At 48.9% G+C, this 12,448-nt stretch overlaps 1 protein-coding gene across 1 annotated transcript in view; it reads left to right on the forward strand.

The window, feature by feature from the left end:
* The first annotated feature begins 1,119 nt into the window (after positions 1–1,119).
* Positions 1,120–12,448, forward strand: part of LOC309539496 (putative flap endonuclease 1 homolog) — a 31,051-nt gene continuing 19,722 nt past the window's right edge. Inside the window, exons 1-7 of the mRNA XM_082235833.1 lie at positions 1,120–1,273; positions 3,693–3,783; positions 7,325–7,427; positions 8,060–8,105; positions 8,278–8,363; positions 8,626–8,759; positions 12,263–12,323. Of these exons, the coding sequence (XP_082091959.1) occupies positions 1,192–1,273; positions 3,693–3,783; positions 7,325–7,427; positions 8,060–8,105; positions 8,278–8,363; positions 8,626–8,759; positions 12,263–12,323 (603 nt within the window). The 5' untranslated portion in view covers positions 1,120–1,191. The remainder of the gene's footprint in view (positions 1,274–3,692; positions 3,784–7,324; positions 7,428–8,059; positions 8,106–8,277; positions 8,364–8,625; positions 8,760–12,262; positions 12,324–12,448) is intronic.

The following is a 12,448-nucleotide window of genomic DNA, read 5'->3' on the forward strand; positions in this document are numbered from 1 at the left end:
AGGGAGCCTTGTTGCGACAAGAAACTTAGGGCGCCCAACATCAGGAAGATGCGCTTGTCTTCCTTGGGTGTTAATAATAATAATAATAATAATAATAATAATAATAATAATAATAATAATAATAATAATAATAATAATAATAATAATAATAATAATAATAATAATAATAATAATTTTAGTGTTAGGAGAGAGGGGAAAGCTGCAGTCCGGTTTGCACGCTTTACCTGGGAGGGATTCCCGAGGAAGCCAGCGGGACTTACTTCTGAGTAGACCTGCCCCAGATTGCACTGCTCAAAGAACTGCACCGGTTTGCATTGCTCAAAAAACTGCACCGGCTCAGCGGCTGCAGTAAGGAAGTGTCATCCTGAATTACCAAAGATAAAACGTACATTAACATGAGCAGCTCGCTGGGAATAACTCCCCTTCCTCCCCCCAAAATACGGAGAAAAAGCTGGCGATTGTGCGTTCCTCGGGGCAGGGACCTTTGCCTGGGTCACCTGCATCTCCAACACGGAACAGAAAGGGACCTGCTGCAAAAACATATGAATATTTAAGCTGGGGGTGATCTGGCTACGAGCACAGTTATAATTTTCATTTGTTCGTACGGTATGCATATTTGTGCTTTTATACTGTCAACCCCCCCTATGGCCTTCGGATGCAGAGCATTATAGAAATTTAGTTAACTTGGTGGAGTACACATTAAAAAACAAAACATAAGAACAGTGCTTTTTTCTGGGGGAACGCAGACCCCAATAATAATAATAATAATTTATTATTTATACCCTGCCTATCTGGCTGAATTTCCCCAGCCACTCTGGGCGGCTCCCCATCCCTAAACATTTGGTGAATCTTTGTACTTTTGTCCATTGACTGCCTTTATGTCCCCCGACCTGAACGATAAAAAGGTGATTTTCTTGAGTCAAAACGAAAAGTATACCCCTAAACATTTTTTTTAGGAAAGCACTGCGTAAAGAATGGTTTGGAGCGTTTCAATTGGAAAGCACCGCGCGGCTGCAAGAACGGGGCTCTCTGCACGTGCTCAGAGGCACTCTTGCCGGCAGCTGGGCGCGCCCCTTTCCGGCCCGGGCTCGCTCCCGCTTCCAGCTGGCCGGGCTCCTCCTCCTCCTCCCCGGGGAAGGAAGGGCGGCGGCGGCAGCGCGCAGAGCCGGAGGGGCGCGCAGGGATCCGGCCATGGGGATCGCCAGGCTGGCCGAGCTGATCCGGGAGGAGGCGCCGGACGCCGTGAGCTCCGTCCAGCTGGAAGACTACCGGGGTGAGCGCCGCCGCCGCCGCCTTTTGCGCCCATCCTGCAGGCATCCCCAAACTCGGTGCGCAATTGTAGTCTTGGAACTACAATTCCCATCATCCCTGACCACCGGTCCTGTTAGCTAGGGATGATGGGAGTTGTAGTCCCAAAAAACAGCTGGAGGGCTGAGTTTGGGGGTGCCTTGTCCCAGAGGATCGCGGGCATCTCGGCTGGTTGGGCTGGATGATGACCTTTGGGTCTTTGGTGCAAGTTAAAGCTGGGTGCTCCAGCTGTTTTGGAACTACAGTTCCCATCATCCCTGACCTCTGGTCCTGTTAGCTAGGGATGATGGGAGTTGTAGTCCCAAAAGCAGCTGGAGGGCTGAGTTTGGGGGTGCCTGTCCCAGAGGATCGCGGGCATCTCGACCGGTTGGGCTGGATGATGACCTTTGGGTCTCTGGGGCAAGTTAAAGCTTTGCCAGGGCTGGAACAGCATCTCCTTACAAAACTCCTTGTAGTGCTACTAGCGTAATTTGTTGATTACAGGTGCTCTTCAAATAATTCATTTACAGTGGTATCTCGGGTTAAGTACTTAATTCGTTCCGGAGGTCCGTTCTTAACCTGAAACTGTACTTAACCTGAAGCACCACTTTAGCTAATGGGGCCTCTTGCTGCCGCCGTGCCGCTGGAGCCCGATTTCTGTTCTCATCCTGAAGCAAAGTTCTTAACCTGAAGCACTATTTCTGGGTTAACGGAGTCTGTAACCTGAAGCGTATGTAACTCAAGGTACCACTGTACGGTCATACCTCGGGTTGAATGTGCTTTCGGATGAGTGTGTTCGAGTTGCGCTCCGTGGCAACCTGGAAGTAACGGAGCGTGTTACTTCCGGGTTTCGCCGCTTACGCATGCGCAGACGCTCAAAACGATGTCGCACATGCGCAGAAGCGGCGAAAAGCGACGTGTGCGTGCGCAGACGTAGACGAGCCATTGCTGGTTACGTTTGCTTCTAGATTAAAATTAAAAAAAAAAAAGCAAAAACGTTTGCTTCTAGATGCGAACGGGGCTCCGGAACGGATCCCTTTCGCATCTAGGGGTACCACTGTACTTCTTCCAATCTTCTGAAAATCTCTGGTCCCGCAGGGTTTCCTGTCATTTTGTCCATTTTTTTGTAAGGCGAAATATACAAAGCGTTACAAAGTAGAAAAAGAAATATTGGTTATAAGTTTGAAATGTGATAGGGGATATAAGAAATGCATACTGAGAGATTAGATTGGGAAAATTTCAGACATGACTGACAGAAGTCAAAAAAACTGAATAAGATGTGAAAGTGTGTTTAATTATTGTTGAAAGTGGTATGTTAAAAAACTAATAAAAATTATATTAAAAAAGGGAGCAGCGTCTCCTGTGCAACTGTGGGAGCTGGAGCCGAACTAGGGAACTCGCTGCCGCAGGAACTTGGATGGGTTTAGAAGAGGGTTGGACAAATTCATGCTCTGCCTGGAGACCGTAAATGCTTCTGAATCCCAGAAACTGCAGAGCATTTATGCTCAACTCCTGCTTGCTGGCTGAGGCGTCTGGTTGGCCACTGTGAGGTCAGGATCTGGACTAAATGGGCCACTGGCCTGATCCGGCAGACTCGACTCTTCTTAGGTACTTAGGACCGAGTCTGAGGCTGAATCTGAGCATGTGCAGAGTGCCTTCCCCGCCAGCCGATTCATAGCCCCTCGCTCCTGCACCCAAAACACTCCCCTGTGCTCTGGCTTGGCCGTGTGGGGCGCAGAAGCCTCATGTAGGGGGTGCATGGCGTCCGAAGGGAGAAGGGGGTCTGTCTGGGAGTCTGGAGCCAGAATTTCTGACCGGTGGGAAGGTATTATTTATTTCGTCTGTTTACATCCCACCACCGTGGGGCTCAGAGTGGGGTCCATGGGGGTTCCCCGTGGCTTTCCTGCCCCCAAGCAGCCCTTCTTGTCCTTAGACTGTCTCCTGGAACAAGTATTCCTATTTTATTTTATTTCCTAAAATTTATATTCTGCTTGAAAAGCTTTGTCTGCCAACTTTCCCCATTCCATTCCTAATTTTTATAAACTTCTATGCTGTCGCCTTGCTAAACTCTCCTTTTTCTAAACTAAGATGTCCCAAATGCTTCAGCCTTTCTTCAAAAGGGAGTCTCTCCAGTCCCTCCATCATTTTGGTTCTCCTTTTCTGAATCTTTCCTGCAATCTCCTTTTTGAGGTGAGGCAACCAGAACTATTCTCCTTTGCCTTTCCTTCCTCTCACCCTAACCCTACCTCACAGGGCTGTCGTTGTCGTGGGAATTAAGCAAAGAGCGGCAGAACCATGCATACGCCACCTTGAGCTCCTTAGGAAAAAAATGTGGGATAGAAACAGAACAGGCAGATACATACATAGAATAATGATGAAGTTCTTTTCCCTCCTGCTTGGCTCAGGGCGTGTGGTGGCGATGGATGTCTCCGTTGCTTTTTACCAGTTCCGCAGGGCTATGCCAAAGATCTTCAACCGCCATGGGGAAAATATCAGGTGAGAAGTTGCAAGCAAGTTTTAAAAAAGAATGTTTGTTTATTTAAAAGCATTTGTAAGCCACTTAATACTAAAAAACTGTTGAACTGATTTTATAATGAATTGATTTTAGAATGCTGTATTATTTTACTGTTAAAATTAAAAAATTCCTTCCAGTAGCACCTTAAAGACCAACTAAGTTAGTTCTTGGTATGAGCTTTTCGTGTGCATGCACACTTCTTCAGATATTTTACTGTTGTTAGCCGCTCTGAGCCTGGCTTCAGCTGGGGAGGGCGGGATATAAATAAAATTTTATTATTATTATTAAAAGTCATGTTTTCTACTTTGGTGATCCCTCATAGCCGAGTAAGCTAGTCTTCATAAACACGGTTTTAACAATGAGTGCATAAGTGACTGTGGAGGCCAATTCTGGATGCACACCTCCTTCCACTGTGGGGACATTGGTTTCTGGGCAGGAGTTGATCACGGTGTGGATTTTCCAAGCATGCCTTCCTCCTAGCACATTTCTCCCTTGCGTCCTGAGTTCGAGTGTCTTCAAAGCCCATGACACCTTTGGTAAAGGCTGTTCTCCAACTGGAGCGCTCACAGGCCAGTGTTTCCCAGTTGTCGGCGTTTATACTACATTTCTTTAGATCTGCCTTGAGACAGTCTTTAAATCTCTTTTGATGACCACCAGCATTACGCTTTCTCTTTTTAAGTTCAGAATAGAGTAGTTCATGGGTAGGCAAACTAAGGCCCAGGGGCCGGATCCGGCCCAATCGCCTTCTAAATCCGGCCTGCGGACGGTCCGGGAATCAGCATGTTTTTACATGAGTAGAATGTGTCCTTTTATTTAAAATTCATCTCTGGGTTATTTGCGGGGCATAGGAATTCATTCATTTCCTCCCCAAAAATATAGTCCGGCCCCCCATAAGGTCTGAGGGACAGTGGACTGGCCCCCTGCTGAAAAGGTTTGCTGACCCCTGGAGTAGTTGCTTTGGAAGACATGTATGCACACTTGACTGAGGAACTGGAACTGCTGCAGTTGCCACACAATGCCCATAATAGTCATCCTGCATTTGTAAGAACTCTCTCTTTTAGTGTAGTAGCACTTTGGAACTCCCCGCCTATTGATAGCAGGAAGGTGCCGCCACTGCAATCTTTTCCGTACCAGCTAATTTTTTTTTTCTTTATGCAAGTCTTCCCAGATGTTTAGAAAGCAGGTGTGGGTCTTAATCTGCTTTTACCCTATTGCTATATTTTAACTTTTCCAAAGTCTTAACTTATTGCTGCTCCCCAACCCACGCAATTGATGGCTTTATTGTTTTATATTCTTTTATGTAAACCGCTTTGAGGTGTTTTACAATCAAGCGGTTTACATTAAAATATATATAAATATCATTAAAACAAAAATACAGCGTGGAACTAGTAAAACAGTTGGTTTCAAAGTGTATAAAAACAGAGATTGAGGTTGTCAAAGCACATCTTCTGGGTTAGGAAAAGCCTGGTGCCCCCAGTACAGGGACAATAGTGAAAAATGTTCAGGTCACCGCCCTGTGATATTTTGCAGGGTGTGGTGACAAAGGTAGAATTTCTCCAGCTGATCTCAGCGAGTCTTTCAGGTATTTCAAGTTTTTGTGCCCTCTCACTTTTGCTTTAAGCAGGCTGTTTCCCGGGTAATCACTGTTCCAGCTCGTTGTCAAACTGATGCCCCCAGTTTGCCAGTGTGAGATCTATGGATCTTAGACAGTTTAAGGGTCTTGGTGGTTTGTGGGACGAGGCAGCAAAAGCAGCTAATGCTATTCTAGGCTGCATTGACAGAAGTCTAGCATCCAGATCAAGAGATGCAATAGTCCCGCTCTGTTCTGCCTTGGTCAGACCACAACTGGAATACTGTGTCCAGTTCTGGACACCACAATTTAAGAAGGATGTTGACAAGCTGGAAAGTGTGCTGAGGAGGGCAACCAAAATGATCAAGGGTCTGGAAACCAAACCTTATGAGGAACGGTTGAAGGAGATGAATATGTTTAGCCTGCAACAGAGGAGACTGAGAGGAGATAGGATAGTAAAGGTAAAGGGACCCCTGACCATTAGGTCCAGTCGTGGCCGACTCTGGGGTTGGGGAGCTCATCTCGCTTTACTGGCCAAGGGAGCCGGCGTACAGCTTCTAGGTCATGTGGCCAGCATGACTAAGCCGCTTCTGGTGAACCAGAGCAGTGCACGGAAACGCCGTTTACCTTCCCGCCGGAGCGGTACCTATTTATCTACTTGCACTTTGACGTGCTTTCGAACTGCTAGGTTGGCAGGAGCAGGGACCAAGCAACGGCAGCGGCGTAGCGTGAGTTGTCAGCACCCGGGGCAACGCAAGTAATTTGCGCCCCCTAACCCGGGGCAAGGCAAGTAATTTGCGCCCCCCCAACCCCTAACCTGCGAGTTGCCGCTGGCGCTGCCGCGCAAACAACGCTGCTTGCCCGGAGGAGGATGGAGGCAGAAGCAGCCGCCGCCTGTGGCTGGGCCGAGGGGATGGCGGCGGCGGCAGGGTGCAGAGGCGAGCAGTGAGCGGAGCGAGCAGTGAGCGGAGCGCAGCCACAGCGACGGCGAGGGGCGCGCGCGCTAGGGCGCAAGGCTGGCGGTGGCGGTGGCGGCGGGGAGCCCGGCGGAGGAAGGAACTTGTCCCTTCCCTCTGGACTCGCGCCCCCCCCAGATGTTGCGCCCGGTGCGGTCGGCACCCCTGGCACCCCCCACGCTACGCCACTGAGCAACGGGAGCTCACCCCATCGCAGGGATTCGAACCACTGACCTTTTGATCGGGAAGCCCAAGAGGCTCAGTGGTTTAGACCGCATCCCTTACCTTTTACCTTCTAGGCTGCATCAGCAGATGTCTAGTGTACATCCCACCTGAAGTCCTCTGTCTAGTCCTGGGTACATTAGTTTAATATTATTATTATTATTAACAAGTTGGAAGGTGTGCAGAGCAGCCAATATGATAAAGGTTCTGGAAACGAAGCCTTATGAAGAGTGGTTGAAGGAGCCAGGTATGTTTAGCTTGGAGAGGAGGAGACTGAGAGGTGCTAGGATAGTTATCTGAAGGGCTTTCACAGGGAAGAGGGAGCAAGCTTGCTTTCTGCTGCTCCAAAGGGAAGGACTTGAATCCATGGCTTCAAGTTACAAGAAGGGTAGAACTTTCTGATAGTAAGAGCTGTTTGCCAGTGGGACGGACATCCTGAGAAGGTGATGGACTCTCCTCCCTTGGAAGTTTTTAAGCAGAGCTTGGGTGGCCATCTATCATGGATGCTTCAGTTGGGATTCCTGCATTGCAGGGGGGTCAGACTAGATGACCCCCTGGTCCCTTCCAATTCTATGATTACCCCCACTTCCTCCTGGTCCATTCCACCGTGATGGTGATGCACAACTGCACTGGCAGGGCTTGAGAGTTTGAGTTCTGCCCAGGTCTCCCTGCTCACCCCCGTCTCCTTTGCATCCCTGCCCCCTTCCGTGGGGCTGCTTTGCTTTGCCTCCCCTCGGCCCCCCTGCTCACACACTGCCTCCTCTTCTGTTCCAGTCCCCTGCAGGGGCTCTTTTACCGGACGATGCATCTCCTGGAAAACGGCGTCAAGCCCGTCTTCGTCTTTGATGGGAAACCCCCAGACCTCAAGGAGAGAGTGGTTCGTAAGAGGGGATCCCGGGTGGGCTGGGAGGGCAAAAAACCCCAAACACTGACCTCCAGGCCTGGCTAGAAGTGCAGGGGGAGAGTCTCACCCGCAAAGGCAGGGACCACATTGACCTTGGAGAGAATTAGAAGTCTCTCCCCCCCCCCATCCACCCCATTTTCCTATTGCGGCCTGACTTTGCAACGTTTCAGGCTGCAGTTAATCTGAAACTGCACATCATCACCATCATAATTTATTATTTATACCCCGCCTATCTGACTGGGTCTCCCCAGCCACTCTGGGCGGCTTCCAACCAAATAGCAAAAACAATACAGTGTCAGACATTAAAAACTTCCCTAAACAGGGCTGCCTACAGGTGTCTTTTAAAAGTAAAATAGTTGTTTATTGCCTTAACATCTGGTGGGAGGGCGTTCCACAGGGCGGGTGCCACCACCGAAAAGGCCCTCTGCCTGGTTCCCTGTGACTTGGCTTCTCGCAGCGAGGGAACTGCCAGAAGGCCCTCGGCGCTGGACCTCAGTGTCTGGGCTGAATGATGGGGGTGGAGACGCTCTTTCATTCTCCCCCCATCCAGGAAAGGGAGAAGCAGTTCTGCGTAATTCTTCTTTCTGTCTCCGCTCCCCTTGCAGTTGGCGAAACGCGCCGCAGTCTCTGGAGCCAAGAGGAAAGCTGCAGGTAAGACTGTCTCAGACTCCCTTAGTTGGGGGTCACTGCCCCTTTTATTGGTGGGCAGTTGGGGCTACGGCAGGGAGAGCCCTGCCCCCAGACCCTCTGAGCCTGGCTTCGGCTGGGGAGGGCGGGATATAAATAAAAATTTATTTTTTATTATTCTTCCTGCGTCTTTCAGATCCTGCTGCGGACGAGCCCCTGCAATGGCTGCCAAGAAGAGACTCCGAGAGGCTGCTGGGTTACTTGGGGGTTCCCTGTGTGCAGGTACACAATGTCTCTTGCGTCTCGGGGTTGGGATAGATGGCCGCCTGGGGTCCCTTCCAACCCTACAAATCTATGCTTCCGTGTTCACATATTTACATCCAATGCAGCATATTTATATACTTATATGCGAGGGAACCTCTCTCTCTCTCTCTCTCTCCCCCCCATAGAATCACAGAACTGTAGAGTTGAAAGGGACCCCTAAGGGTCATCCAGCCTAACCCCCTCTCCCCTCCTGCTCCCCTCCCTTTCCTCTCCCTCTTAGGCGCCAGCTGAGGCAGAAGCGACCTGTGCAGCTCTGGTGAAGTCCGGGCGCGCCTGGTGCACGGCCACAGAGGACATGGATGCGCTGCCCTTCGGAAGCTCGCGTCTCCTGCGGCACCTGAATGCCAATAACAGGTGAGCGTGTCCTGGACGTGAATGGAAGCAGTAAAGACTCTGGGCATGTGCAGAGCGCCTTCCCAGCTACCACAGGTCGGAGGCAGAGAGCCGCTGGGAGGGGTTTCCGGGGAGCAGAGTGTGTCACTTCCAAGCAAAATCGAGGCCTGAAACTCATTGTGGAAGTATCCTGTTCTATCTCTCTCTCTTTTTTAAAGCTTGTAACACTGGTTTACTAGTCACTAATATTACTTGTAGATTACAGAACATTTTAAATAGAATAGAAAATAAAATTGTGTCTATGTTCCTACAAGTTTTCTGAAATGCAAATTCATGGGAAACATGAACATGAACATTGACTTCCCTTGAATTCTGAACAATCATGATTACTGATGGGAAACAGTACGCAAGAATATAGAGGAGTTTCTCCCTTTTTATAATGCTGTCTGTACATAATTCTACCTTCGCTTCCCCATCTGCCATCGTCAGTCTTCCTGGGGTCCTTGTTTTCAAAAGTGTTTTTATGTTTTGTTTTTATGCACTATCCTGTTCTCACAGGGGCATTATCCCGCACCAGCAGGGGTGGCGCAAGGCGGGTGGGGGAGTGACAAAATGCTGTTTGGCACTCAACGTCTGCGAGAGATGCTATGGCTTTGGTGCCCGCAGGCTTCCTGCTGTCAAAACGGTCCACCTGCCGGCTCCTCCACAAAAACTCTGGTTCCCACCAAAAAGATGAAATAAAGTCAAACCATAAAGGTAAAGGTAAAGGGACCCCTGACCATTAGGTCCAGTTGTGGCCGACTCTGGGGTTGCGGCGCTCATCTCGCTTTACTGGCCAAGGGAGTCGGCGTACAGCTTCCGGGTCTTATGGCCAGCATGACTAAGCCGCTTCTGGCGAACCAGAGCAGTGCATGGAAATGCCGTTTACCTTCCCACCGGTGCCCCGCAAGACGAATGCCTCGCAAGACGGAAAACTTGCTAGACGAAAGAGTTTTCCGTTTTGGAGGTGCTTCGCAAAACGAATCTCCTATGGGCTTGCTTTGCAAGACGAAAATGTCTTGAGAGTTCCTGTGGGTTTTTTTTCCTCCCCCCCCTTTTTCTAAGCCGCTAAGCCGCTTATCAGTTGATCTGATAAACTGATAAGCCGCTAAAAGCCGCTAATAGCGCTAATCCGCTAATCTGTCAATGGGCTTGCTTCGCAAGACGAAAAAACTGCTAGACGAAGTGAATCACAGAACGGATTCTTTTCGTCTTGTGAGGCACCACTGTACTTGCACTTGCAAGTCCTAGGCTCTGTGGTTTAACAGTTTAACCCACAGCGCTACCTGCATCCCAAGTAAAAATTCAATGGGATTTTCTGCCCTGGGTACCACCTGACCTTTACACCACTGCCCACCAGACGCCCGTTATGGGAAACCCGCAACCAGGATTTGAGCAAAAAAGCCATTCTCCCCTCCTTTGTTTTTCAGCAATTGGTATTCCGAAGCATCACTGCCCCGACTGCTAGGAGCCCCTGATAGTCTTGCCCTCCATGAATCTGTCCAGAGCTCTTATAAAAGCCATTCCATCCGGCGCTCCTTCTTGTGGCAGTGAGTTCCACAGTTTAACTGTGCGCGGCACAAAGGAATTCTTTTATCCATCTTGAATTCAGTTTCATTGGATATCCGGTGAGGTGCTAGCCTTATGAGAGATACTTTTCTGTATCCTGTAATGGTGGCAGATTTTGAAACAAAACCATCCTTGTGTCTCCCCTTTCCGCCTTCTCTGACCCTGTCACAATAGCTGTTTCCTCCAGTGGCGTAGCGTGGGTTGTCAGCACCCAGGGCAAGGCAAGTAATTTGCGCCCCCTAACCCGTGGATTTGCGCCCCCTAACCCGTGGATTTGCGCCCCCTAACTCTAACCCCCAGATGTTGCGCCCGGTGCGGCCGGCACCCCCTGCACCCCCCACGCTACGCCACTGGTTTCCTCTCCTGGTTTCTCAACAATCTGAGTTTGGCTTTGTGTTGCAAACATTGGCTTCCTGTTGCTCCTTCCCAAGGTGGCTTACAAATCTACCAGTGATGAAGCCACAAACTCTTACTTGCGTAAACCAGCAAGAACTACAATAGCAGAAGTTGGTAAAACCTTTATTAAAATGGAATAACAGCAGACTGGAATCAAGAAGGGTTTTTTTTTTAGTGATTTTCTGAAACCCTGCAAAGTCTTTACATATATTTCTCGCTCTACTGGCATGTTAAAAAGTTGGTGAGTCTGTTCCAAGACCCAAAATGGGGATAAGCTGGTGCTTTCTAGGAATGACACCTTTTCATGTGGTGTGTGTAATGAGTAGCTAATAATAATAATAATAATAATAATAATAATAATAATAATATTTATACCCCACCCATCTGGCTGGGTTGCCCCAGCTTCCAATACATAGGAACATAATAAAACATTGAACAATACAAACTCCCCGATACAGGCTGCTGTGGTGGATGGTGCCATTGAATGGGACACGGGGTCATAGAATCATGAAATTGTAGGGACACCAAGGGTCTGTCAGGAGTTCAGCCTACACTCGAGTAGGACCCTAGCAGAGACACATACCCGACTGGCATGTTCTCTCCCTCCTGGTCGATTGTTCGGGAGCTTCAAAAGCTTTCTTCTGCTCGAACATCACAGCGACCGATGTCAACAGACACTGGCACACTTAAGTATCCGCAGAGTTTGCACATCATGCGTAACAGACCTCAGCAACTTAGCATTTTGGCTAATCTACTTTATTTACATATAAACACACACAGAGCACTGCAACATGGCTCCCTCTCCCTCTAGCATCAGATGGCAAAGAGAAAAAGGACAATAGTCCCACTTCACGGAACACAGGAACACAAACATCCTGTTTCCGTCACTTCCCACGCTGTGGAGTCAAACCATATACCGTCATGTGAAAGACAAAAATCCCATGACTGCAATCACGGAGCAGGAATTCTAGCAGGGTCATCTAATCCAACCCCCTTCTTTTTTATATAATAATTTTTAAAAAAATAATAATATAAACATACGACAAACATCAATTCAAAATCCAAGTCCTGAGATTACTCTGAATCTCCTGACTTCCCCCATCCCTTCCATGCATCCTCGTAAAAATAATTACAACTGCATGTCCATATTTATCCAAATATTTTTCTTTCTAAATTGCCCCTAGTTTCCGTTACTTATAAGTGTGATTAAAATCCTGCCAATGTTTTAACCTGCTTGCAATGGTATTGTATATAAATTATGGACTTTCCCCATTTTTAAAAAAAGTTCTTGTCTTCTCGGTTTCTGAGCTTCCCAGTTAGTTTCGCCATTTTGGCAGAGTCCATCCTCTGGATTTGCCATTCTTCCCTGGTAGAATTCCTCTTCCTTCCATAGTCCAGCCCCCTTCAGTGCTGGTGTCACAATGCAGGAATCTGTGGCCGGCCGTTGTGCAGTGAGAAATCGGGTCAACTTTGTTCCCTGGAGATGTAATGGATTCTATGTGGTTTTTTATCTCCTCTAGAGACCTGGAAGAGATCTCCTTGCCGGTGGTTCTGCAAAAGCTGGGCTTGACGCAAGAGCAGGTGAGGAGAGAGGGGCGTAGCAAGGGGGGCGGTAGGTGCGGCACGCCCCGGGTGTCCCCACTCAGGGGGGTGACAAAATGGCGGGCGGCACTCACCATGGGGCCTGCAGCGCACCCGAGCCACGC

This window comes from Podarcis vaucheri (genome assembly GCF_965113315.1).
Source record: "Podarcis vaucheri genome assembly, chromosome: 8".
NCBI classification, from domain to species: Eukaryota; Metazoa; Chordata; class Lepidosauria; order Squamata; family Lacertidae; genus Podarcis; species Podarcis vaucheri.